Here is a 27,469-nt window from a genome sequence, read left to right on the forward strand (position 1 = left end):
ATTATTACTGATTTTATGGTTTTGTGACTTTTAATGTATTTTTTAAATGTTGTTAGCCGCCCTGAGCCCATCTGTGGGGAAGGCAGGGTATAAATCAAATCAAATCAATCAATAAATAACAGTATATGCCATCCCAAGCTCCATCTTGGAAGGATGGAATCAAAATTCAATATACAGATAGATGGATGTGTTGTGAGCCGCTACCGTTTACCACTGGGGATATGAGATGGTATTCCACTTCTACAATGAAAGAAAGGATTCTGGGGCAGCATTCTTTTCCGTCACACAGAAAGGGTTATGATTTGTGCCCATGGGGAACATATTGGAATAATAAGCCCCGGGTTTCTAGGTCTGTGTAATTGCTGAAAGATGGCTGATACCACCCAGACAGACCCACCTTGGCATTGACCTAAATGCTTCACCTCGATGACCTGTCCTTGCCGGCAAGCGATGGTTTTCAGCTGGCACTGGTCACCGTAGGTCACTCCGTCAGAGCCGCACACCTGGTGAGGTGTTGGGTGTGAGGGAGGGACAGAAAACAGCAGTTATGCAAACCGAAAGGCAATTGGGCTGCACCTCTGTTGAGGTGGCAGCAACGGGATTGAGTGGTGGTGGCAGCAACTAAAAGGGGAGGGGGGAGAAGAGCCACACAGAAAGCAAACTTCGGGAGAGGGAATAACACCCCCCACCACCATCTAGTTTCAAATCTCCTCTCACGGGTGATTTTGCTGGTCACATGCTAGTCACTGCCTCGGAAGCTCGATTGTTCCCTAACTGTAAAATGAGAAGACCAGCTCCCTACAGGCCTGTTGTGAAGAAGAACAAGAGAAAGGCTGGTAAAAGGCTTTATCTTCTGAAGATACTACATGCTTTTGTGCACTACGGATAGGGCCTCCTTTGTGGTGGCATTGATAGGCAACTCTCTCCTGACCACTAATGAAGACTGGCTGCAAGTTAAGAGCTTGCTACCCCAGTTAGTGTCTCTGGGTCCTTCTGTAACTCAGGTGCTGCCGTTGTGTTCTGCTCTTATACTGAGGCTAAGCAACTTCCCAGCTCCTTTTAGATGGAAACGTGGGATAGAAATAAAATTTTTAAAAAATAAAAATAAAAGCACCACTTTCGCCCCCTAATAAGAAGAAGTAACAGAATGTGTATTGTGCAGGGCTGGAGGGGGGGACTCCCAATCCAACACTGTCATGCTTGAAAATCCATTTGGGGAGTTCGTCCCTCCTGGCCTCCAAAAGATCTGCTCTGTCCGTGATCCAGCATGCTAGAGTTGTTGCATGCCCCTTATAATTAATAATTAATAATTAATAATTAATTAATAATTAATAATTAATAATAATAATAATAATACCACCACCACCACCACCACCACCACCACCTCTCTTCAGGGCAACTTAACACCCACTCAGAGTGGTTTACAAAGTGTGTTATTATTATCCCCACAACAATAATCACCCTGTGAGGTGGGTGGGGCTGAGAGAGCTCTGAGAGAGCTGTGACTGACCCAAGGTCACCCAGCTGGCTTCAAGCGGAGAAGTGGGGAATCAAACCTGGCTTTCCAGATTAGAATCCCGCCACTCTTAACCACTACACTAGATTGGCTCTCCAGTTTGGCTTGAGGGTTGCATCTGCTTTTCCAACTGACTTCCCTCTCCTGCAGCTTCTGAGGCCAGAGTGAAAAGTTGGCAAAGCTAGGAGGGGTACACGCCAAGGCCCATGGCATGGTAGACCGTGCACCTGGAGATGTTGGGCAAATCTCCCATTCCCTAAAGGAAAAAGCACTTGGGAGGCAATGAAGGAAGCAGAGTGGAAGAGAATCGGGTTCTGCTGGCTGCCCCAGGCACCCCTTTCGATCAGCCCCAAAGGTCCCTGCAACGTTGCACATACTACTCTGGCCTTTTCAGGCTGGGAATGAGCGGAAGTCACATTCAACTCCCTTCAAGTGTAATGGTGAGGCAGGAGTTGGGAGTAGCTTCATCAGAGGAGCTTGTGGATGCCCTGTGCTTGGAGAGGGGAGATGAAATCCTGTAGGCACCCCTGCCCTCCTCGTGTACACACACACCAGATTCTTCCCCCGTACATAAATTCACCTTAGTCATGTTGCCCTCTGTACACAGCGGGGACGGGCACTCGCAATGAGCAAAGCCATTGACTTCCACGCACGATGCCCCAAATTCACATGTCATTTCAGTGCAGGACGAGGGTGCAGAAAGGTCTGAGGAGGAAGAGAACCGGCCGCTGGGATAAATTTGTTATTTAAAGCATCTGTGCCCGGCAGCCCAAGCAGTGTGACCTCCCCCTTACCTTTTTCACAGCCGGACATGCCCAGCGTGCTGCCATCAGGGCACTGGTTGCACTTCATGCCAGTGATGCCAGTCCTACAGGAGCACAGGCCGGTCATCTGCTCACAGTCATCACGCACAGAGCCCACGGGGTCACAGTGGCAGGCTGCGCAGACAGGTAAATGGGGTTTAACGACAACATTCGATTTATACCGCCCTTCAGGACAACTTAACGCCCACTCAGAGTGGGTTAAAAATGTGTTATTATTATCCTCACGACAATCACCCTGTGAGGTGGGTGGGACAGAGAGAGCTCTGAGAGAGCTGTGACTGACCCAAGTTCACCCAGCTGGCTTCGAGCAGAGGAGTGGGGAAGCAACCCTGGCTCTCCAGATCAGAGTCCTGCCGCTCCTAACCATGACACCAAACTGGCTCTCTCAATGGTTTACAAAGTATGTTATTATTACCCCCACAACAATCACCCTGTGAAGTGGGTGGGGTTGAGAGAGCGAAAGATTTATGCAATCTGAAGAGAAACCAGAGTTGGGTGGGGCTGAGAGAGCTCTGAGGGAGCTGTGACTGACCCAAGGTCACCCAGCTGGCTTCAAGTGGAGGAGTGGGGAATCAAACCCAGTTCTCCAGATGAGAGTCCTGCTGCTCTTAACCACTACACCAAACTGTTTAGGAAACAGGCACTCTTCTCCCCAATGCCTCCTCCCTACTCTACACTGCAAAAGCACTTTTCCTCCTTATGAAGACCTGGGCAACCTGGAGATTCAATGGGGATGGTGGGAGGCAAAAGGCTCGAGTCTTGGGAGTGGGCGAGGGCTGGAGGGAATCTATTTGACTGTGGAGCAAGAGCCACTGGGCAGATATGGTCAAGCTGTTACAGACCTACCTGGGGAGATCAAAGCGCTGCCTTGATAAGCGAAGTTTCCCCCGAGCTGATTTTAAATGAATTCATTGCAAGCTGTATGATCAGGACAGAATTCGGGCAGGCAGACTTAAAAATTCCCTCCCCACACAAATTTTTAAGTGTCTCGAGTTGGACAATTTCTTCATCTTGTTGTTTTCTCCTCTTCAACTGACTCTTGCTATTTGTTGCAATTAGCAGAGGGGGGCTAGCCGTTTTACTATTAAATGTTGTAATTATTCACAATCTGTACTCTGCCTTCTCCAAGCAGCGAGTCTGGGCTTATCCCATTTTTGCCCCCTCACAACAATCTTGCGAGGTACGTTAGGCCAAGTCTAGCCAAAGATCAGCCAGTAACCTTCGAGATGAAGCTGGGATTTGAACCGAATTCTCCGAGCTGAGCACTAACTACACAGATGGAACTCGAAGCCACAAAGGGGGCAGCAGATGACAGTAAGATGGCTTTAAAGAGGGATTAGACATATTCATGGAGAATTAGACTACTAGGGCCTATTAGCTGTGATACCCTAATGGAACCCCTTTGTTCAGCGCCAAGTGTATCCGCATACTGGTTGCTGGGAGGAAGCAACAGTAGGGTAGGCTGTTGACTTCATGCTCTGCCAATGAATGGGCTTCCCATAGGATAGTTCTCTAGATAGACCTTTGGTCAGACCCAGTGCAGCAGTTCTTAGGTTCTGGCGCTTCAGTAAAAAGGGCAGCAAAGTAGAAACCTGGATATTCCCCCCGTTTCTAGCTCTTGGGGGCTCTGACATCTCTCAGATGTCCCTTTTCCCCAGACTTTTGCAGACTCTGGGGTAAGTGCCCGAGAATGAAGGAAGAGTGGGTGGATAAGAGTCATAAACCGTTTACGGTGTAAATATCTGAAAATTCGCAAACGAAAAAATGAAATCTTCTGCTACCACCTGCAGCAGGAGTCTCTTCTAAAAGGGACAGCTGGGTTTGGAACGGAGGAAGAAGCCACCGAAGCTCTCTAGTCATCAGTTCCGGGGCTTAATGAGTGATGCTATTAGCAAGGAGCAGCCTATTCCCAGAACGGCCCTTCAGCTCCCACTTATTAGCGGCTGTTCAATCGCATGTGTGTGTTTTCACCGTAATGAGGCAACACCTCTTCCCAGAGCCTCGAATGGAAACCAGAAGCTCCAACTCCCAATCCTGCGCTTTAATTCTGGTGGAGGTGGGGTGTGTGTGTGTGTGGGGGGGGGGATCGGGGATGGATAACATCCTCTCCAACAGAGAACTGACTATCCCTGAACAATTCAGATTCATCACTCAGGAGGGGGGGGAGGGAGGGGGGAAGAGAAGATGTCTCTATAATAATTTCACACACTTGGAGAATTCATATTCTCTGTTATTTGCTATGCCTTCCAAATAACTCTTCTTCCCAAGACGATTCCACCCCCTCCCCCGTTTGCCACCTTATCGATTTTTTTGCTTTTGTCTCCAATGGAGCTTGAAATTAACACGGCTCTTTCTCTCTCTCTCTCTCTCTCCCCTCCCCCCTTTCCCCCTGGGAGCAGTTCACTTCCTTGTTTGCACAGAGAACGGTGTCAATGCAGATCTGGCGAACTGACACTGATATCGCAATTCTTACTGCGGTAGGCGTAGAAGCAATAATAAGCATTTATCGGGTGCTTTCAGCGTTCATGATGCTTTGTATTATCTCGTAGTAACCCCTTCAACAGCCCTGTAAGGTAGGCTGGTATCGTTATCCCCACGCTGCAGAACAGGGTCATCTAGTCCAACCCACTGCACAATGCAGGAAATTTACAACTACCTCCCCCACCCCACACACATCCAGTGACCCCTGCTCCATGCCCAGAAGATGGCAAACACCATCAGGATCTCTAGTCAAACTGGCCTAGGGAAAAATTGCTTCCTGACCCGAAGGTGGTGATTGACATTACCCTGTGCATATAACAAGCGGCCACGAGAATTAAGCACTGATGTAACCCATTCTGCCCTCCCTCTCATGAGCTGCCTGGGTTCACAGAGACAGCATTGCTGTCAGATGGCCATCTGGTGTCTAAAGGTGGGAAAGATGTAGGGTTTAAAGCAAAGAAAGGCTGTAGATCACCTGGATAGCCCAGGTGAGCCTCATCTCATCAGATCTCAAAGCTAAGCAGGGTTGGCCTTGGTTAGTAATTGGATGGGAGACCTCCAATGAAGACCAGGGCTGCAGAGGCGGGCAATGGCAAACCATCTCTGACAGTCGCTTGCCATGAAAACCCCGGCAGGGGTCACCATAAGTCAACTGTGAGTTGAGGGCACCAAAAACACACATACCACACACACACACACACAGAGTAAAGACCATCTAAGTGAATTTGAAGCTGACAGAAGATTTAAATCAGGCACCTCTCTGATCACAGCTCATCCCCTTAGCCTCTCTGCTGTGTTGTGCTATCGTTGATTTATTTACATATTTATACCCTGGCTTTCTCCCCAATGGGGGACCCAAAGTAGCTTCAACGTCATTGTTGCCTCCTTTGTGTTACCCTTGCAACAACAACCCTGTTAGGTAGGTTAGGTCAAGGAAGAGTGACTGACCTAAAGTCACCAGCCCAAGTTCACCCGGTGAGGGATTTGAACACGAGTCTTCCCAGACCCTAGTCTAACCACTACACCTGTACTCCCTTTGTCAACATAGATGTGGAAGCCACCTGGGACCTCAAACAAGGGCATAAGAGGGTATAAGAGACAGCTGTGCTTGGATGGGCAAAAGGGAGTGCATGGGATAGCAAAATGTTAAATGTGGACTGAAAAGACCTGGAATCAAATCCCAACTTGGTCATAAAGTTCACTGGGTGTCCTTGAGACAGTTGCATGTGTGCTTTCTCTCTCTCTCTCTCTCTCTCTCTCTCAGCCTAGCCTTCCTCACAAAATTGTTGTGAGAATAAAATGGTGGCAAAGAGAGCCTCGGCTTTAATTCTTAAATGCTTATCACCCTCAGGGTTGTGGTGCTGGGTTTGAAAATGGGCCCAAGGCTCAGTGATATGGACTGCCAGAATCTAACTCAGTGAATCACCCAGGGCAAAGGCTTTGGGCATCCTCTTCAAGATGTTACGGGTAAGGGAGTAAAGAGTTCAGTAGCACCTTTAAGATTAACATCATGCATCTGACAAAGAGAGCTATGGCTCTCGAAAGCTTATGTTACAATTAAGTTGGTTCGTCTTAAAGGTGCTACTGGACTCTTTCCTATTTTGCAACTACAGACTAACACGGCTAACTCCTCTAGGGGTAAGGTAGGTTTCAGTGATGTTCAGTCTGACAGGACCTCAGTAAACCAAGCCCTGCTTGGCCAGCCGTAACAGCTTCTCCTAAAGTACATCCACTATGCAACTGTATTCAAATGCTGACGTGCTTAATTCATACTAGTTACAGTGGCCTGCTATCCTTGTGTGTCAAATTTCAATTTTAGATTAATTTTTTAAAAATGACAGAGCATGAACAGATTTGGTCTGCGCCCACCCTGGGGTGAGCTGCTTACTTTCTTGCGCGACCTACCCAAACCTGGCCAGTACCTGTCTCTCCTACGGATCACATCCTTCTCCCAAGGAACTCCTGGTTCCCAGGGAATTGAACTCGGCAACGGATCTGGGGCTCAGTCCTGTTCCACATGTTCATAAACATGTGGAGTTTTTAACACTTATCCCTACTTCCAGAGACCACAGGTAAGATTAAATCCAGGACTTATGCTAACATCTGGAGGGGAGCAAGAACATATTCCATAAGGAGTACTACTAACATCTGGCTATGGGCATGCTAGGATCTGCGCACGATTGGTGCTTAACATCTGGAAAAAATAACGTCAGGTTTCTCCTGAGGATATTATTAACACATGCAAAGAATCAGGAATATATTTGAAAGAGTTACTGTTGACATAGAAAAAGACCAGGGGGGTTACTATGTGTGGTCATCAGCAACATCTGGAAGGCATCTGGCATGCTTTCTTCCACTTCTGGATATGTTTTTGTACAGGGCTGTTATTAGAAGGAGACGGGCAAAGTTTCCAATATGCATTCTCTAGCATTTGTTGTTTTAATTTCTCTTACACTAATATGGTGGGATCAGTTGGAACAACTTCCTTCAAAACATTTTTCCAACCTGTTGACACATCTCTACTATTTTCCCTCACTGTTTTGCATGTGTCATACATTACTGCTCTGTTTTAAATTAGCATGCATTAGCAAAAGTGGAACATGAAAAGGACCTTTCTTTGCACCTTTGACTACTTGCTATAACCCTGTGAATAATTACTTTATACCACATACAAAGGAGGCTCAATATAAACTACTTAGCATTTTTTAAAAAAATCTACTTAGCAATAGGGATTGGAATAGCTAGCCCTCCATATCGGAGGGGGAGATTCGTGCCTGGGGGAAATATCCCAATGGTTACTCATAGTACCTCCAACTTGTTCCCCCTTCTCTCTCTCAACATATACAGCATATATATTTTATACACACACGTATATGTATATGTATATGTATATGTATATGTATATGTATATGTATATGTATATGTATATGTATATGTATATGTATATGTATATACCAGAGGGAAGGCAGCATGCCGTAGCCTGATCTTGTCAGATCTTGGAGGCTAAGCAGGGTTAGTACTTGGATGGGTGGCCACCAACAAAGACTCTACAGAGGAAGGCACTGGCAAACCGCCTCTACTTAGTTCCCACTTGCCTTGACAACTCTTTGCTGAAGTTGCCATAAGTCAGTTGTGACGTGACGGCACACCCATATATACCCACATGTATATGTATATATGTATAAGTATGTATGCATGTGTGTGTATATATGTTTACACTGTTTATTCATTTATGTATGACATTTATAGTCTGCCTTTCTCACTGAGACTCAAGGCGGAGTACACAGTGTGAGATTAATACAGTCAGTTTCAAGGACATTTCCATAAGTAATGCCATAGGGTAAAATAAACACAAGTTTACAAAGACACAGCGTTGGCAAGAATCCAATACAGAGCTGAAGAAATGCTGAAACAGAACGTAAGTAATTCTAGGACTCAATCTCTCTCTCTCTCTCTCTCTCTCTCTCTCTCTCTCTCTCACACACACACACACACACACACAGCAATGAGTTCCTTAACATTTCAACACACTTTAGTGCTACCAAAAAGTATGGAGGGCTATGGAGTCAGGAGTATGTGTGCTTCTCAGAGAGTCACCAAGGGCAAGAATTGGGTTCTGAAGTGCAACTTTTTTACATCGGTGCTATTATTTCACAGGGGGGGAAAGTAAAGAGCTGCTGTCGGGGACAAGACCTGCCTACAGCCCCTAAAAAGGAGTGGCTCGAGGTCACTGGGGAAGCGGGAAAGGGGCCGTGTCCCTTCTCTTCTTCTGAAGGCGTCTCCAGGATTACTGGGAAGACTGGCAGTCTGGCATCCAGAGGAAGAACAGACCAAGAAGTCAGCAGGCCCGAGAGTCTTTATGTTTGCCAGCTGCCCTGCACAGGCCCTCCCGTACTGCCCGACTGCCTTTTATGAGAGTCTCCCAGATGGATGGAGCGGCCTGCATCTCCCAGCTCTAGCTCTACCCAGCAGCCGCTAGTATCTGGAAATAAGGGCCTACCCAGCTGCTTATCTCTGGTCTGCCTTCTCCTTCCCAGCCACTTTGTTGCTATGAGACAGGGCCGGTAAAGGCTTCTGTCCAGATAACCCCAGATCCTGGCCAATCCACCTCTCAAGCCCTCCCTGGTGGGAGTTCACAGGTACTCACGGGTACAGCCGCTCCGGCTGTCGGTGACGATACCACGGAAGTTCCAGAAGCCAGGCTCACATCGGTCACACTTCAGGCCCCCCACACCAGGCTTGCAGGAGCACTGACCGGTGGCAGGGTCGCAGCCACCTCCGTAGGAGCCATAGGGGTTGCAATGGCAGGTGCCTATAAGAAATGGAGGGGGGGGGGGAACAATATTTGGTTAAAAGAGCAAGGACTTAGAATGGAAACATGCTTTCATGTCTACTTACAAATCAAGATAACATCCGTCGGATCCTCCTCCTCCTCCTCACATTTGATTTATATACTGCCCTTTACGACAACTTAATGCCACACTCAGAGTGGTTAATACAAAGTATGCCATTATTATCCCCACAACAATAATCACCCTGTGAGGTGGGTGGGGCTGAGAGAGCTCTGAGAGAGCTGCGACTGACCCAAGGTCACCCAGCTGGCTTCAAGTGGAGGAGTGGGGAATCAAACCTGGCTCTCCAGAGTAGAGTCCTGCCGTTCTTAACCACTACACTGAACTGGTTCTTTGACAGCAATCCATGGGTGGTACCAGGAAGGGGGCAAACCGGTTGATTTAAATCATTCCCTTGCTTATTTTACTTAGCCTAGCCATCTTTACTCTTGTGCCTTATTCTAAGTATTTTGTTCCTTAAGCCCTGCATCCCAAATCTTATTTTGGCTGCTCCGTTTTCAGCAGATATCATCTACAAACTTTCAGGCGTACATTAGCTGACATGAAGACAAAGAAACTTTCTATCTTTAAAAACTGAAAACGTTTTTAGAAAGCTGGATTCTATGCCCAATAGCACATTCTGCATCTTTCTTGTGCTCCCGTGGAATCACTTCACACACACACCAGCAACAGCGCCGAAGGAAAACAGTATGTGGTTTCTACAGGCCTCTTTGCATTTTCAAACAAAGTTGGTCCATTCTTCCACGGGAGCAGAAATCTCTCCCCAGCGCTATTTTGGACAGTGCCCATACAATCCCAACCTCCTGATCTCTCTGGGACTAGGAAGAGAGACCCGGCCAAATCAAGGCCGTCAAGTGAATCCCCATGCGTTCCCCTTTCCTAGCAGAAGGGAATAAATCTGAGACGTCACACACAGAAGAGCTTGCAGGTTGGTGATTACATCTTGATTTACGCCCTTGCTGTGGACACAAGGGCATGAGTGGGACACCAGCTACAGGGAGGTTTGATTCAAGGCAGGGCAAGGCAGACTTTAGAGGTGATGCAAACAGGGACGGCTGGCCTGTTGGACAAAGAGAAATGCTATTATTTACTCACTCTGTGCTCTAAGAATAGAACCATTGCCCTGCTGGCCCACTTAGTCCAGTTTCCAACAGAAAACTGGCCAGGTGCTTCCTGGAAGCCCATATGCAAGGCGTAAGTTAATGGCCCTCCCTCCCAGCAAATGGTATTCAGAGATATACTGCCCCTGGATACAGAGGTTCCATTTCACTGTTACAGCCGATAGCTGTAGCTGTAGCTCTCTGTTCGATGAATTTGTTGAATCTCCTTTGAGAAACTATTTTATGTATTTAATTTAGAATCAGGGCGAGTGAGAAGCAGAGGTGGTTTGCCATTGCCTTCCTCTGCCCAGTACTGTCTCAGCTTCTGAGATCTGGTGAGATTGGGCTATACCATGCCACCTTCCCTCCAGAACTAACTCTATATACCTCTATGTTGCCATCTCTTCTTCTGCACCCAAAAGCCCCAGACTGTTTGGCCTGACCGCCAACCGTTTGGTCATTTTGGTTGTCCATTTCTGCACCTTTTCTAGCTCCACAATATCCTTTTTTACTTGCAGTAACCAAGACTATACGCCGTATTCCAACCGTGGCCGTGCCAAAGATTTATGCAAGGCATTCGGACACTGGCAGTTTTATTTTTCACTCCCTTTCTCATTCTTCCCTAGAACGGAATTTGCCTTTTTTCACTGCTGCCACACGCAGCTTTCACTGAACTATTCGGGATGGCCAGCGGTAGAGCGCTTGCTTGGCAAGCCGAACATCCCAGATTCAGTCACTTCCGCGTCCTGATAAAGGACCTCATCATAGCATGTTTCTGGAAAGGCCTTTCTCTGCTTGAGAACCTTGCTAGCCACTGCTACTCAGAGCGAACAAGGTCGAGCCAGATAAACCAATGGTCCGACTCTATATAAAGCAGCTTTCTCTCGGTGTGTGTCTTTTTTCAAAGTAACAGCAGACAACTTCAGGATGCTGAACTCCATGCCTCGTTGAGTTGTGTAATGGCATGCTGCAACACCACAAGAACGGAAAGCGTGCACACACAACTGTGTTTGCCCGTATACATCAGAGACTGTATTATTAAGAATAAACTTTTGTATCGTATGTGGCAAACAGTTTGGGTGACCGGTAACAGTGTTCGATTTGGCCCAGCAAGATGCAGGTTTGCCTCCCTGCACAACTAGGAAGCTTGGTGATCTTGGAACAGTCAGTTTCTCTCAACCTACCCTGGGGTTGCTGTAAAGATAAAAGGGGAGGTGCCACACACGCCGCCCTGAATTCTTTTGGAGAAAGGGGGGGAAATAAACCACCAGGGCTCATTTCGAGGGGGAACGTGCCGGAATGCAGTTCCGGCAGTTCCCCAAAGAGGTCACATGTCAGGTGGCCTGCCCACCTGACTCGGCCATTTTGGGCATGTTTCGGCCTGGATTGGGGCCAAAACGGCCCGGATCGGGCCTCTGACGGGTGGTGGATCGCTCTCCTGCTCATCAGTGGCCTGATCCTGACCATTTTGGGCCCCTTTTCAGCCATTTCCAGCCCTTTTGCCATTTTGGGCCCAATTTCGGCCCTGAATGGCCCAGATTGGGTCCAAAACAGCCAGGATAGGTGATGTCAGGGGGTGTGGCATATGCAAATAAGTTATGCTAATGACACACTTCTGGTGATGGCAAAAGGTGTGGCATATGCTAACGAATTATGCTAATGAGTTATGTTAATGAGTTCCTCTAGCTTTTTTTCTACGAAATGACCCCTGTAAACCATAAATTCAATGAGAAAATCAGTGCCCTTCCCTATCTAGCGGATTGGTCAGTCATGGCAGACAATGGCAGAGGTGAGACTCAAACCAAGCTTTGCCCAGATTACTTTCAATGTACTTTGCAACTGGATTTTACTGTGCGAAACAGGAAAAGCCACTTGCAAAAAAAAATCGTTAAAGTGCATTGAAAGTGAATTGAAAAGGGCATTATTCAGCACATGGGAAAGCAGACTAACTATGCCACACTGCCTCTTAAGACACTGCAGTTTGATACACCCATTGTCCTCTCCACCACCCCAGTGGGTGACCTCAGCGGTTCTGCGACCCATGCGCTCCCTGGTGATTAAACCTTCTTTCGGAATGCTTCCTCTTATTAAATTATACGGCGCATGAAATGGCTCTACATCCCCCATTGAGGGCTGCATTACCCAGGCACGCTCACGTACGATGGCCCGGCTGATCACGAACACCTAATGGGTAGCCGCTTGCCAGCTGGCTGCCGGCCCCAGCTGTTAAAGTGTCGCTAATGTTTTCCCCGTCTCGTTAGGTTAAAGAGCTGACTTTGTCTAATTATTTAATAAAATATTAATAAACCTTTCACTGGTGCAGCTGGATGCTGCAAAGAAGAAGGTGCTCTGTGATTGGGATTTCTGTTGGACAAATTTGGGGGAAATTCCTCTAGCACACGGCTGTCTTTATCTATAACTAAAAAGCAACTGTGCTGAGTTCATCCCTTATTGGCTTGCCCCAAGTATGAGCTTTTTTTTTGTTTTAAAAAAGGACTGGTATTTTGGCAGCTTTTCAGCTGCTCTGTCCAAAAACTTGACAATTAAAAAAAAAATTGGTTTACGTTGGCCACGTGGAAGGAGTGCAGGCCCTCGTTGGGGCCATAGGAGGCCACACCTCATAATAGGGTCCTTAACAACAGTTACTTCCTGAAATAGTAGAGAGTCCAGTAGCACCTGTGGTTCTCGAAAGTTTATGCTACAATAAAGTTGGTTAGTCTTAAAGGTGCTACTGGACTCTTTCCTATCTTGCAACTACAGACTAATACGGCTAACTCCTCTGGTTCCTGAAATAGAGCAAGCTGAAGCTACTGCTCTGTTGACCTGGAAATAGGCTCAGCTCTGAGTGTTTGCACTTTGCATGTCCATCTCAGGGACCAATGGTACACATACTGATGCTCAAATAAACTTCACCTTGGCTACTATGAGGATCCCAAAGCATTAGCAGATACCCACAGAACAAGACAAGAAGACCCATTTATTCTTCTTTCCAAAAATCAGCCAACGGCAAGTTCACAAGCAAGGCATGAAAGCAGCGGTCCTCCTCCGCTGTACATCCACAGCATCTGGCATTCAAAGGTCTACTGCCTTGGAACATGGAAGTTCCATTTAGTTATGTTGGTTGGCAATACTCGATAGATCCTGGGCCGAGTCCTTGAGTCCCTGAACTTCACATCCCTTCCACTCCGTGCAGACGTCGTTAGAACATAAGAACATAAGCAAAGCCATGTTGGATCAGGCCAGTGGCCCATCCAGTCCAACATTCTGTCACACACAGTGGCTAGAAATCCAGTGCCATCTAAAGGACTGTCAGTGATAAAGCATTAGGAGAAACTGTGAAGATGTAGTTTGCATCCCAAACATTGTAACCCTTGCTGTGTCCTGCTATCTTCTGGGTATTTGCCTGGTCAACAGAGCAGGATAGAAGCTAACATAGTAGAAAAGTTAGAGTGCCAGACTAAAACTGGGGAAGCCTGTCCTCCAATCCCTCGCGCAGCCATGAAGCTCAAGGGGTGACCTTGGGCCTCTCACTGCCTCTCAACCCAACCTACCTTATAGGGTTGTCATGAGAATAAAACGGAGGAATGAAGTCGTTTGTTCACAGCCCCCTTTCCCTGGAGTGGTGGGAGTAAAACTGAAAAAGACTGAACTGTCTTCCACACCACAGATGGGGCTCCAGATCGGGAAATCCTCGTTTCAGACTCCTCCATCCTGAAACTCTTGCAGCGTCAAGAGAAAAGGAAGCTTGATTTAGACTCACTTGGGCACCCGGCGGAACCGACCCCAAGGGCCAAAGTCACATTGTCCGGACAGCATCCATATACGGTGTGGCTACAGTGGAGGACTTGAAGCGGAGGAGGAAGGCTTGGTGCACCTATGGAAAAAATTAAAAACAGACACATGCACAAGTATGACTGTTATGTTTGAAGAATGTATGGACGAAACGGTGTCGAAGCTGTGCTGTAACATTGGTTTATCTACTCCCTCCAGGATCTCAGGTAGGGAGGATTAGTCATAACTCCTGGTACCTGCTGTAATATAGTGGTTAAGTGTTTGGGTTGTGAATCAGCACTCTGCTGGTTCGACTCCCACTACTGCCATAAGCTCAGCAGGTGTCCTTGGGTGAGCCACTCCTCTCGGCCCCAACTCCCAAGCTGTGTGTGTGTGTGTGTGTTATGTGTCATCAAGTCACCTCCGACCCATGGCGACCCTATGAATAAAAGACCTCCAAAACATTCTCTCTCTAACAGACCTACTCAGATCCTGCAAACTGGAGAATGTGTCTTCCTTTACTGAGTCAAGCCATCTCGTTTTAGGTCTTCCTCTTTTCCTACTGCCTTCCACTTTTCCTTGCATTATTGACTTTTCCAGAGAATCTTGTCTTCTCATGATGTGACCAAAATACAATAGCCTCAGTTTTGTCATTCTAGCTTATAGGGAGGATTCAGGCTTGATTTGATCCTCATTGGTCTTATTGGTCATCCGTGGTATCCACAAAACTCTTCTCCAGCACTACATTTCAAATGAATCAATTTTCCAAGCTGTATTATGGGGATGATAATATACTACGAGAGCGGCTATAGCATAGTGGTAAAGTGGTTGGGCTGCGAATGAGCACTCTGCTGGTTCGAATCCCACTCTTGCAATGATCTTCTGCACGTGGCCTTGGGAAAGTCTCTCCTCTCAGCCCAGCTCCCCAGCTGGATTGTGGGGATAATAACGACACTGACTTTGTTCACCACTCTGAGTGGCGCACTCATCTGTCCAGAAGAGCATTCTATAAGTGCACTTTTATTGTTATTACCCAAAATCCTTTTAACTGGAGATGCCAGAAAGTGATGCCAGGACTCTCTTACACAGGCTCTTTCTGTCTTTGACACTTCCCCTTCCCCTCCCTTCCCAGATGTTACAGTTATGTTTCAAAAATGTTTGCCTCAATCATGTGGATTAGAAATATTCTTTTCAAAAATTAAAAGTGGAGAGATTTGCTGAGAGAAACCGCACACGTGACACAGCACCTTTCGAAGGACAATGTGGATCCATATATTCTGGGTTGATTGGAGGCGAGTGATCAAAAAGATTGGATGCTGCAGTGAAAAGGGGAGGAACGGGATCCAGGAGTTACCTCGACAGGCTCCTTGACTTGTGACATAAATATCCTGCCGTTTCTCACAGCGCGTCTTTTTGAGCTCGCATTCATTTGTGTAGGTTGCCCCATCCGAGCCGCACACCTGCACAGAAAAGAAACAGCAGTTCATTTGCCAGGTCTTGCCTACATTCTTAGGCAAACCTAGTCAGTCACCAATGGTGGGAACGAGGGGACCTGGAACCTTTAAAATCAAGCCCTGGGAAACAGCAGGCTCTCTGGCTGTATCTAAGCCAGCTCTCTATCCGGGGATAGGTTCTGACAACTGTTAGTACAATCCATGTTGCATTTCAGGTGGTCCCTGATTAGAGCTCCACTTCTGTGTTTAGTTGCCTGTAGGTTAGTAGCGCAAGCTCTGCTTGCTTCCCCGGAAAAGTTGCTTGTCTTGCCTGGCAGACACGATGAGGGAGCAAGGGAATATCGGCTGCATTCAGACATCGTGATAAACCATGGTTTGTGCAATAAACTCTGCTTAGTCTTCCAGGCATAAGTAACAAATCCCAGTTTGTGTATAAAGACTGGTTAGATTGCAATAGCCTCCTCTCCACCTCCCAGCAAGGTGGACACATTCTCCGAACGGCTGTCTTTATGGCTGGTGGCTGCCTGGGGCAGTGCTTGCAGAGATCAGACCGGGGCTTGCGAATTCAGATATCACAACAAATGTATTTATTTATTTATTAAATTGGTAGTCCGCTCTCCCTGCAAGCAGGCTCAGAGTGGATCACATCAATTTAAAAACACCAAGATAAGTGGTTAAAAACTGGTAGCATAGAAAGAGCAGCACACATCGCACAATCCCGCACACAGTCATTTTGGGCCCACGGTGGCCGATGGCAAACGACAGATAAGAAAAGTAAAAACCGGGAGGGGATGTCCCCCCCCCCTCCCCAGTAGAAGACACGTTTGCCTTAACCACCAAAGACCTGGCGGAACATCTCCATCTTACAGGCCCAGTGGAATGACAATAAACCGTGCTGGGTCTGAGTTGCTCTGACCCGGGCCCTGGTCGAGGCAAGACGGACCTCCTCGAGGCCAGGGATCACCAGCAGATGTTTACCTGCTGAGTGGCAGCAGGTGTTTACTCACAAGCAGACCTCTTTGCTGACAGATAGCCCATTGTGCCATTTCCAGAAGCAGGATGGCTGAAGCTTAACATGGGGGCACATGGCTAGTTCAGACTGCCACTCTGCCACGGCGGCCTGGAGGACCTAGTATCTTTTCTGAATTGCTCTCGTTCATTTCATGTCCAAGGGGGAGGAGGTAGGGGGATGCCCAGGGAGAGAGAGAAAAGCGCAACTCTGGAACTCTCGCTTCACCAGTGAAACTGACTCAGATAGAAGTTGAATGATTCAACGTATCTTTCACTTCTTGGCTATTCGGTCAGGATTGGTTCATGTGGACGGGCATCCAGGAGCCCGCCTCTCCACAGGAATTTTTCATAACTGCTGCATCCAGCTGTCCACTTGACACAGCAGGAATCTGAACTCATGTCTCCCACTTCCAAGTAACGCTTTTGCCCGTATCCAAGGCTCCACGTGTGATGCAGAGTATGCAAAGAACTTCTGGACTCCTGGCACTTCTCCACTCACTTGAATGGAAAGAGCAAACCCTTTTGTACAGGAAGAAAGAGTCCACTCCACTGAAATGCTTTGGGACAAGGGAGATCAGACCCGCAAGGGACTGCTGGATTGAGATATCTTACATCCCTCCACGTGCTGCTCCTGAAAGGTCGCTGCTGTGTGTTGGGCTAGGTATAACAACAAGGGTGTTTGGCACCTACCAGACTCCTCGGCACAGACCCACAGGTGAAGTCACACACGCAGCGGTCATCTTCCACATCCTCATCCCACGATCCGCCGTACCGCCGGCAGTTGTCCCGGTCGCACTCATTTGAGTCTCCAGACCCGGATCCTCCAGAGCCACATTCTAGATGGGACAAGACAGCTTGTGTGAAAGATGCTTCTCTGCATAAGACTTTCAGTTGCCAAGGCTGTGGATTCCTCGTTTCAGTGGTCAGGTCAAACAAGTGCAAATTTGATAATGGAATTCAGAATTCTTAAAAAATCTTGGCACTCATTTAAAACTATATTATGTTAAATTTATTTATGTCATTTATAGTCCACCTTTCTCACTGAGACTCAAGGCGGATTACATAGAGTGAGATTCGTGCTGTTAATATCAAGGACATTTCCATAAACAATGCTATAGGGTAGGTAAAAAGATAAAGGTAGTCCCCTGTGCAAGCACCGAGTCATTACTGACCCATGGGGGGATGTCGCATCATGTTTTCTTGGGAGACTTTTTGTTACAGGGTGGTTTGCCATTGCCTTCCCCAGTCATCTACACTTGACCCCCAGGAAACTGGGTACTCATTTTACCAACCTCAGAAGGATGGAAGGCTGAGTCAACCTTAAGCTGGTTACCTGAACCCAGCTTCCGCCAGGATCGAACTCAGGTCGTGAGCAGACCTTGGGCTGCAGTACTGCAGCTTACCACTCTGCGCCACGGGGCTTGTTTGGTAAATAAATACAAGTTCAAAAGACTTAGCATTAGCAAGAATCCAATGAGGATTTGAAGAAATGCTGAAACAGAACATAAGCAATTCTGGGACTGACATTAGACAACACAGAACTACCCAGTAGGATTGTACTTCAAGCACAGGTAGCACATAGGAGCACATAGTTAAAGCAAAAGAGAGGACGTACGGCAACATAGTGGTGAAGTCTTCAGTCCCTAACTCGCTAGTGAAGCATCTGAGTTCTTAAAAATCTTGGCACTCGTTTAAAACTATGTTATGTTATGTTATGTTAGTTCTTTTTTCCTCTGCAGAGAGGATAAAAATCTATAAATAAATAAATTACATGCCCAGGTTAGATTCGAGATTCAAGCCCAGTAACACGTTAAAGACCATCAAGATTTCCAGGGTATAGGCTTTTCAGAATCAAGGTGCCAGGTTATGGAGGGAGGGAGGTCTTTTTTATTATTTTGGAAGGTATTTAGGAGTGTTGCCACTGCTGTTGTTCTGCTTGACCTATGCTATGTTTAGATGGAGAAGGTTTCATTATGTTTGTTTTGATTGCTGGTTTATATTACGCAATGTGTTTTATAGTTTTAGATCTCATATTCTTCATATTCAGGAGTGTGTGGTTACAGAGGTCATAATATTAGACTAGGGCTGGGGTGAAATGGGTTCAAGATTTGCACTTGGCTGCAATGTTCACTGGGTGACTTCAGGCCAGTTATTCTTGTCAACCTAACTTGTGAGGTTAAAAGGGAGCAGGGAAGAGCCATACAAATAGCTCTGAGATCTTGGGAAGGACAAAAAGGTAACAAGGTAGAAAGGCGAGATAAGGGGACCCTTCCCGAGGAAGTTCCTACGGCTCCATTGGTTGTCATTCTATCGGGTCTGCAAAGATATTTCTTTCTCAAATTTCCTGATCAGTTTGTTTGATGAGTCTGCGTCACTCATCTTGGACTTTTAAGGCTGCGATGAAGCATGATTAAACACATTCGAGTGCTCCTAAGATTGCATAGGCCAGCTGCCTGGAACACTGAATAAGGCAGGGTTCAATAAAACTTGAAAAATAGTATTTAAAATGCAGATTTATTTATTAAAATGAAAAATATGCATATTTGCGATTTTCCTTAGTTTTTACCCATTGTGGAATTCAGCTGTTTTGGGAAACCAAACTGGGATGTCCTGCGCACAGAATTGTCGGGGTTCCTTTTCTTTTACACACAGCACGGTAACAATACCCAATTCCACACCTGCACGACTGGATCACAGGCACACAGAATGCACATGTCTTTGCTATATGACACACTACATTCCAACCATCTTCCTCTCAGCCTAATTCCTTCTCTGTTATATGTACCAAGATCTGGAATCAGACTGGAGACAGACTTTTGCTCCCCCGCCCCTGCACAAGTTTTATTTATTTAAAAACCTTTCAAAGGTTCTCCCCCCTCCCTTTATTGAATGATCAAAGGAGGGAAGTTTGCACTAACACAGAGAATTATTCAAGTCTTTCTCCAGAAAGGGCAGCAAACTGATCCCCCCCCCTCCAGGGTAACTGATTAAACGTCATGTTTTTCTGTCCGCTTGCTTCCCAAGTCATCGTCCAACCATCATCCCAGCTAAATCGCACAGGCAACGCAGGAGGCGGCTTTGGAATATGGACAAGATGCCCAGAGAGAACAAGGTCTTTTCTCTAGCATAACGGCAACTGTTGGCGGAGATGCGCAGCAAGAATTTATCTGTAACACAGCAGGGTGTTGAGGCAAACTTTATGGACTCAATCTCACTCCACCACTGCGCATACTATTTCCTATGATTTCTTGCTGGAAAATGCACAAGGTTTCAACTTCCGTTTGCAGCAAGAATTTAGCAGCCTGGTAGAAAATTCGGGGGCTCTCCAAGACTCCTGAGAATGTTGGCAAGGTATTTTTTTCCTATATGCCTTATAAAACTTCTTAATACTCTTGGCCATTGGAAATTGTAAGCCCATTCTGTTATTACTTTTTCCTTTGTATGGCAGTGTATGGCCGAAATCCCACCACAATAGTGATCGCTCCTGGCTGAAGGATCAACAGGGTGCATCAATTCTGTGCCAAGAAAAGGAGAAAGGTGTCTGGATGTGACTTGGAAGGTCATAAAGATGGAGGCCCAAAGCAGCCGAGCTGCCTCTGGTTGCCACTCAAAATTGGGTCAGACCCTGTTGTAAAGCAGGTTGCATCTGACAACATTGTTGTCATTTTTCACCGAGAGAATTTATGATTTACTTTAAATATTTTTAGACCAGTTTTCCCCAAATGCTCGCAGCAGTTAGAATAAATGACAAGGATGGACGTGGGAGGGAAGAAGGACAGAGGAAGGGAAGGGAGAAGAGGGGCATGCAAAGTAACACTGCAAACTCCCCCCCCCCAAAAAAACAGTCCCATAGTGTAGGTGAGAGACCCCCCTAGATGCTGGAATATTCCCAGAAGGCACGCGGTCTGACCGATGATGCCAATTTTCATGCTGTTTCCATGCAGTGACTTAATTTACAATATTGACAAGATCCAAACCTTCCTAAAACTGGGTCTGCAATATTTACAGTATAATACTAAGCAAAATTGCATCGTTCACAGTCCACTGAAGTCAACACGTGTAGGACCAGGTCACTCCACTTAGGATTGCGTTGTTAGTCCACAGAGACATTTTGACAGACTCAATGACTGTTGGCCAGCAGATTTTTATTTTAAAAAAACCCTAATTTTAAACAAAAGTACTTTAAAAACTATCCACTGGCCGAAGGGCAGCCCATGATGGGTTGCCAACCTCCAGGTGGGGCCTGAAGATCTCTTGGAATTACAGCTTATTTCCAGACTGCAGAGAACAGTTCCCCTGGAGAAAATGGCTGCTTTGGAGTGGAGGCTCTGGCATTACATGCTTTTGAGGTCTCTCTGCTCCCCAAACCCTGCCCTCTCCAGGCTCCATCACCCCAAATATCCAGGAATTTCCCAACCCAGGGGTGCGAACACTAGTCCGTGTCCAAGGTAAGGGCTCTCTTTCATTGTAGGAACCTGCCCGTCAGCTTTGATCTGCTACACAGACCGTATTGAGTGCTCTTCTTCCTTCTGAGGTAAGATGGCAGAGCACTAAAGACAGGGCCTTTTCTGCAGTGGCACCTTGTATCTGGACGGTTTTCTCAACATCGGTTTGTCAGTTTACCTAGTTGAGCTTTCGGAGTCAAACAAAGGATTTACTCCCCCCCCCCGCCCCCCGCAAGGTTTCTGATTTTTTAAAATTGTTTGTTTCTGTACTCTGTGTGACTGCAAGTGTGTGTGTTGTGTGTGAGTATGACAGAAAGATTTTAAGGGTTGTACCTGCTATTCCTAATTTGATTATTTTTGCCTCCCCTCTCAGATTGTTCTTTTTATAGACTATCTTCTTTCTTTCTTTTTTTTGCTTCTGGAGTAGCTGTGTGAAGGGTTTTTTTTAAAAAAAAATTATTTTAAGAGCTAATTCATAGCTGGATTTAATGGTTTCAATGTGGGTCTTTTATTTGGTTAGATAATACCTTTTTAACTTTTGTGTGGAAACCGCCTCGAGAGTATCGCTCTGGGAGCATAAACGTTTTAAATAAATGAGAAAGTGAAATAAATAACAACGGGTTGTGGGCTCTCGGGGCCCAGTGAGCTGCAGTTCCAATTAGTCCTCGGCCTGACCTCTTTTTCTCCTGCCCCCTCCCAGCCTTCCTCCCACGGGTGAGAGAGGAAGAGAGGAAAACCGCACCAGCATTTTCTCCTCCCACCTGCCTCAGCCCTTTGAAGTGTGAAATTAAAAGCACTGATAAACCTCTTTGCCAAGGCCTATTATGCGCGTCACCTTTCATTATCGGCAGATAAAAAGACAATGCGAAGGAGGGTTATGGTGGGAAAAGAGGGGGATGGTGGAGGATGGCTGAGGCGGAATCCAAGAGAGACAGGAAAGCTTGACAAGAGCTGAGGAAATGCTGCCCGGCTCCGCACCTGGAGAAACTCCACCACCACCTCAGTAGAGGCAAAGAAACATCTAGGAGGTACACATACAAGGGGGGGGGGATACACCAAGCCTTTAGTAGCCCCATGTGCATGGAAGGAGAGAGGGAGCGAGGATGTGGGAGAGAGGCAAAGAAACTGCTCTTTCCGACTCTCTTGTAGCACTGGCAACTCTCTCTAGCAGCCCTGTTCTCTTACCTTCCATCCGGAAAGGGACCAGGTGACGAGTTTCCCTTAATCTCTGATTCAGGAAAATCTTCACCCAGGTCCCTTCTGGATGTTGGTTAAAGGTGCAAGAGCAGGGCTCCCATTCTCCTGGCTTTCTGCAAATTGTGCGTAAATGTAAGGATCTCCACCTGGGCGAATATTCGGCAGAATCTCAGTCTTTAGAAACAGCACATTTGACAACCAAAGTGGTAGAAATCGATATTTGACAGTGTGTAAGTTGTAACAGACAATGTTAGACAGTATCAGGCACATAGCAATCAATATTCGATAGTATCTGAGAGTAACAGAGAGGATCAGTCTGCCGACTGGACAAAGTTCTGTAAATTTTATAACTTTGTTCATCTAACCAAGCCGGTGATACACATTTTGAATTCCGAGGACGAATCTCAATTCCAAAATCAGAAGGCAACATTTCAACATCAGAACCCAAATTTTGAGAAGTCTCTCTCTCTCTCTCTCACTCTATCTAGTACTGCTCCTACAGCTATTGCCTTAAGCAGAAATTAAAATGGGAAGAACCTTACTCGATATCATGTCTCTGATGTTTAATTATTCCCCCTATATATTTTGCCACAGAAAGAGTAACAGAGTCATTTGTATCTGATAGCAACCATGTCACCTGGGCTCTCATATTAGGTAGTTCCATATTTTTAAGTAGAGGGGTGATCAAGCTAGCCCTCAACTCATTAAATAGTGGACACTATAATCATATCTTCAACGGTTTCAATTTTATCATATGGGCATCTGTATGCTCTGTTAGTATACGGTACTTTCTTGTATCTCCTCTTCAAAACTGCTGAGGGAAGGGCATTCATTCTTGCCAGTGTAAAAGCTAGGGTTGCCAGCTCCAAGATGGAGATTTGGGAGGTGAAACCTGGAGAAGGCAGGGTTTGGGGAGGGAAAGGACTTCAGCATGGTATAATTCCATAGAATCCACCCTCCAAAGCAGCCATTTTCTCCAGGTGAACTGATCTCTGTGGCCTGGAGATCAGTTGCAATTCTGGGAGATCTCCAGCTACTACCTGGAGGCTGGTAATCCTAGTAAAAGTTCTTCTGAGCTTTGGTACTGTCAGATGATAAGCATACTTTGGCAGTTGCATTGGGAGGGCAATACCTAAGTAAAGAGTCGAACATATCCTCCGACTTCCTGACACGCATTTTTATTTGCCTAATTATATCTTTGGGCTCCGTAGTCTTCTTGACCATATTGTTTGTTATTCCTAGGCAATTCATTTTCTTTGCCAATAGCTGATCCCATTGACTATTATATTTATCTGCCTGGATGAGTCCAAGTCAAGAAAGAGTAACGGAATCATTTTGAGACGTCGAAAAACTCAGTGAAATTTCGCTGTGACTCTAAGTCTGACAAAATTGAAGCTTTGCGGCCCTGTTAAAACATTGGTTAGCCCAACTGAGCCCGGTGCATCTGGGCGGTGGGGGGCGGGGGACAGAAGGATCTTACCATCCTCACATGGTCCCGTCCTAGAGATTTCAATGTCTTTCTTCTGCTGGCAGGATGCCACCCGCAGATCACATGCATTGTCGTACGTGACACCATTGCTCCCGCACACTTGGTCAAAGGGCTGCTTCTCACAACGTGGGCAGACGCACTGCCCGCCCATGCATTTGGCTCCGAAGGAGCACACCATTGTCCCACAGGTCTCTAGAGCAAGAGACAGGGAAGAAAACAGCAGTTAGATAAAGAGGATCACCTGCCCAGCAGGACAAACATCACCTAAGAGCCTTTCCTCTTAAAACAGACACATCTAGGGGGAAGGGAGTTGGATTCTGCCGCAGGAGTGGCATCCATCTTCAACCAGGAAAACTACAGCTTGATAGTAAGGAGTCCAGCAGCACCTTAAAGACTAACCAACTTTATTGTAGCACAAGCTCTCAAGAATCACAGTTCTCTTCGTCAGATGCATGAACTGTGGTTCTCGAAAGCTTATGCTACAATAAAGTTGGTTAGTCTTTAAGGTGCCACTGGACTCTTTACTATTTTGCTACTACAGACTAAGACAGCTAACTCCTCTGGAACTACAGCTTGAGTGAGAGAAGTGCAGAATCGCATTCCTTTAATCGGGGTATGTAAAAATTGAAAAAGCAGTCCAGGAATAAGTCCTGGCCTCTTTCTTACTGTGCAAATGCTACTTCAGTTGGTAAATAAGTGGTTAAAACAGAGGCCAGCACATCTCTAAAATGACATCGTTTCCCAGTTGTAAAAGTACCGGTATGAAGCCACAGTGCATGGTTCTGTCCCACCCCTAGCGACTGTGAGATGGGGCACTATGTTTTATTTTTCGTTACTGTCAGAAAATGAAGAGGTGCTTGTCAGGCAAGAAAAAGCCAAACACATCTCATGAACTGGTCACAGAGGAGTGGCAAGAGTTATGAAAAACCAGAACGCGCCTACCTGTGGGCCACACCCGAGCCAAAAACAAAGGAACAGCTATTTAAATTCAGAGACGAATTAGCATTGGCCATCACTATATATCTATAGGTTAATTTGGGCAACCGTTTTGCCGCCCGTTTTGTCACACACCTGCATATGGTGTGCATTTAAAACCCTGTTACCATTTGGCACGATGATGCAGCTGACCCAGTTTCTCCAGCATGAATGAGCTCGCCCAACAGAGTTATTTGTATTTATACTCTGCCTCTCGGCGCAATATTCTTGAGGGTAATCAGGTTGTCTGCAAGAGCTCCACATTCTCAGAAGAAATCTGTTGTCCCTTCGGTTCCCCCGTCTCTCAGCAACCCATGAAAAATCAAGATGCGTTTGATCTGATGCCGATGAAGCAGATATACTAGTACCCAAGTGCCCGGCTGTACCTTGACTTAACTGTTCAGTTAAGTCAACTGTTAATTTAACTGAGAAAACAGAATTAATCTCTCTGCACACACCTCTTGCTACTCTAAAGGAAAGGGTAGAGAAGGAGGCCTGCTTCTCACCCAGGTGGTCAATCTGTGTTTAAACTGTATCTCTCCAGAGTGCAGGCAAGATGCTCACATGATTGAACAGCCCTTCATTAAAAAAAGCAAAAGAAAGCCCAGCACATAGAAAACAAGCACATCAGGAATAAGGCTAGGCTAGAATCTCTCACGTTGACGTGACAGTTTTCTGCAAGCAGAGGAATTGCTTGGAGGAGCACACAATTCCACGTGCCCTGCTCTCTGAAATGGAAGAGCCCGAATGCAGACAGACCACCTTAGCGGGAACGCTAAGCCCAAAGGAACTCACTACAGTCTCCTTGTGACGCCACCTCGATGTTGGTCTGCTGGGTGCAGGCCCTCACGTGGAGCTCACACTCGCTGCCGTAGGTGTTTCCGTCTGTGCCGCAAACCGTCTGGGAGGAGGGAACACATTCGGTGGGGCAGACGCACCTCCCCGTCTCTGCCTCGCAGATGGCGCCAAACCGACACTTTCCACAGCGGTCTAAAAGAGAAAAAGCTTATGTAATAAATGTGCGGAGAAGCCTAACTGGGCAGATGTGGCTGACACGAACAATTTCTAAACACCCTGCATGTTGGGGTGTCATTGTCGGTGGTATGGTGAAGGTGAATCATGTCTTTCTGTGGGGGACGGGATGACAGGCCGTGGGTCAAAGAATCGACCAGCCATGTCAGCAAAACAGGAAGTAGGACATCTTGCACAGGAAGTGGCCTCACATCATTACCCCCGCCTATCATGCTTCTTTAAGATGCACGAGTATCTTTCCTCTCTCTTCAGAAGAACCATAATTTAGAGGAGGGAAGCTACAACTGTTTGGGAAGATGGCTGAACTGGAGGGAGATGTGGACCTCCAGTGTCAATGTGTTCATAAAAGCAAATGGCCAACTAGGACAGGCGAAGGATGGTAACTCGAATCCTCAATTGGGCCAGGATGAGAACTTGAGATTCTTTCATGTTTCAAAGATAAACCGGCAGTAGGTAAAGCAGTACCCATACAAGGCGACCCCTCTTTACTGGCATCTATCAATGCCTCTTGTTGACCCTGGTTGCCGCCTTGGCTGAGGATGGAATATGATAATGGGAGGCAGGCAAGCGTCTCCTTTTCTCCTTCATCTTAATGAAGTGTCAGGGCGCTCATAAAATCCTGTTACAATCTCCTCCGCTCAGTGAGGGCAACTCACTCCGAAGAAGGAAAGAGCCGGACACTCCTGCCGAGAGGTGACAACCGGCCATTAAATCTGTCAAAGCCAAGAGTTGAGGCAACAAACCGTGACCCAAATTTTCTTGCCCTTAGAAGCTTCTCAAAGGCAGCAAGACACAGTGCCATGCCTCAGGCACAATTATAAAGCAGTATATACTAGGAGCTCCTCTATCGACAGGGAAGCCCAGACGTAAATCTATGTGGCGAAGGGTCCTTCCAGATGGACTGCAGGGAAGAAATTTGCAATCTGCTGTTTCTCAGGGCTTTCTCTAGAGTAGGTGCTTGTGTGACCTTCCTCATTTTACTTTCGGCCTGGAATTACAAAAGGGGTCGTGGTGACAAGACTTTGAGAGACCCCAGTGCACGGCGAGTGGGCGCATCTCGTGGATCTCAAGTGGGAAAGGCCTGCACTAGACGGCCCTTCCAATGTGCCCCCATTCCTGCATTTCGATTTGACCTGTGAGATGCACTGTGGAGTCACAGATGACTGCCACAGCGACTCCTTATTTAGAGGCAGTATATCTGTCAAAACCAGTTCATTGGTGGAATTAGGGTTGCCAGCTCCAAGCTGGGAAATTCCTGGAGATCAGGAGGGTGAAACCTGGAGAAAGTGGGGTTTGAGGAAGGAAAAGACCTTGGCATGGCATAATTCCATCGAGCCCACCCCCAAAAGTAGCTCTGTGGCCTGGAGACCAGTTGTAATTCCGGGAGATCTCCAGCCACTACTTGGAGGCTGGCAACCCCAGGTGGAATACAACAGCAAGAAAATGTCATCTTCGTGCCCCCTGCTTAGGCTATCTGGCTAGCCAAGTTGGGAATCCGGACGCTGGACTAGCTGGCTGTTTGGTCTGACCCAAAAGGGCTCTTTGTATGATCCTATATCATGATCTTTTTAAAAGCAGCCTTATGTATCTCCCCGATGAAGGAGGCTCCCATTGAATCTTTATTGCCTGATTTTCAGCAACACATTATAGTGGTTCTTTTGATAGTGCCCTCGGGGAACTGAAATACAGCTTGTCTTTTTATTCCTTGTATGTTTCTCTAGTCTGTTGTCTCATTCATTCATTCATTCATTCATTCATTCATTCATTCATTCATTCATTCATTCATTCATTCTTGAGGCCCTGACCTGGCCTTGGTTAGTCA

At 46.6% G+C, this 27,469-nt stretch overlaps 1 protein-coding gene across 1 annotated transcript in view; it reads right to left on the bottom strand.

Moving 5' to 3' along the window:
• The window catches only part of AGRN (agrin), a 297,229-nt gene that overhangs the window by 44,306 nt on the left and 225,454 nt on the right, over nucleotides 1–27,469 (bottom strand). Inside the window, exons 9-17 of the mRNA XM_055001300.1 lie at nucleotides 25,411–25,605; nucleotides 23,632–23,832; nucleotides 17,200–17,345; nucleotides 15,399–15,504; nucleotides 14,034–14,147; nucleotides 8,969–9,133; nucleotides 2,311–2,454; nucleotides 2,097–2,221; nucleotides 398–503 (exon numbers count right to left, since the gene is read on the bottom strand). Of these exons, the coding sequence (XP_054857275.1) occupies nucleotides 398–503; nucleotides 2,097–2,221; nucleotides 2,311–2,454; nucleotides 8,969–9,133; nucleotides 14,034–14,147; nucleotides 15,399–15,504; nucleotides 17,200–17,345; nucleotides 23,632–23,832; nucleotides 25,411–25,605 (1,302 nt within the window). The remainder of the gene's footprint in view (nucleotides 1–397; nucleotides 504–2,096; nucleotides 2,222–2,310; nucleotides 2,455–8,968; nucleotides 9,134–14,033; nucleotides 14,148–15,398; nucleotides 15,505–17,199; nucleotides 17,346–23,631; nucleotides 23,833–25,410; nucleotides 25,606–27,469) is intronic.

Source organism: Eublepharis macularius, chromosome 17 (assembly GCF_028583425.1).
Source record: "Eublepharis macularius isolate TG4126 chromosome 17, MPM_Emac_v1.0, whole genome shotgun sequence".
NCBI classification, from domain to species: Eukaryota; Metazoa; Chordata; class Lepidosauria; order Squamata; family Eublepharidae; genus Eublepharis; species Eublepharis macularius.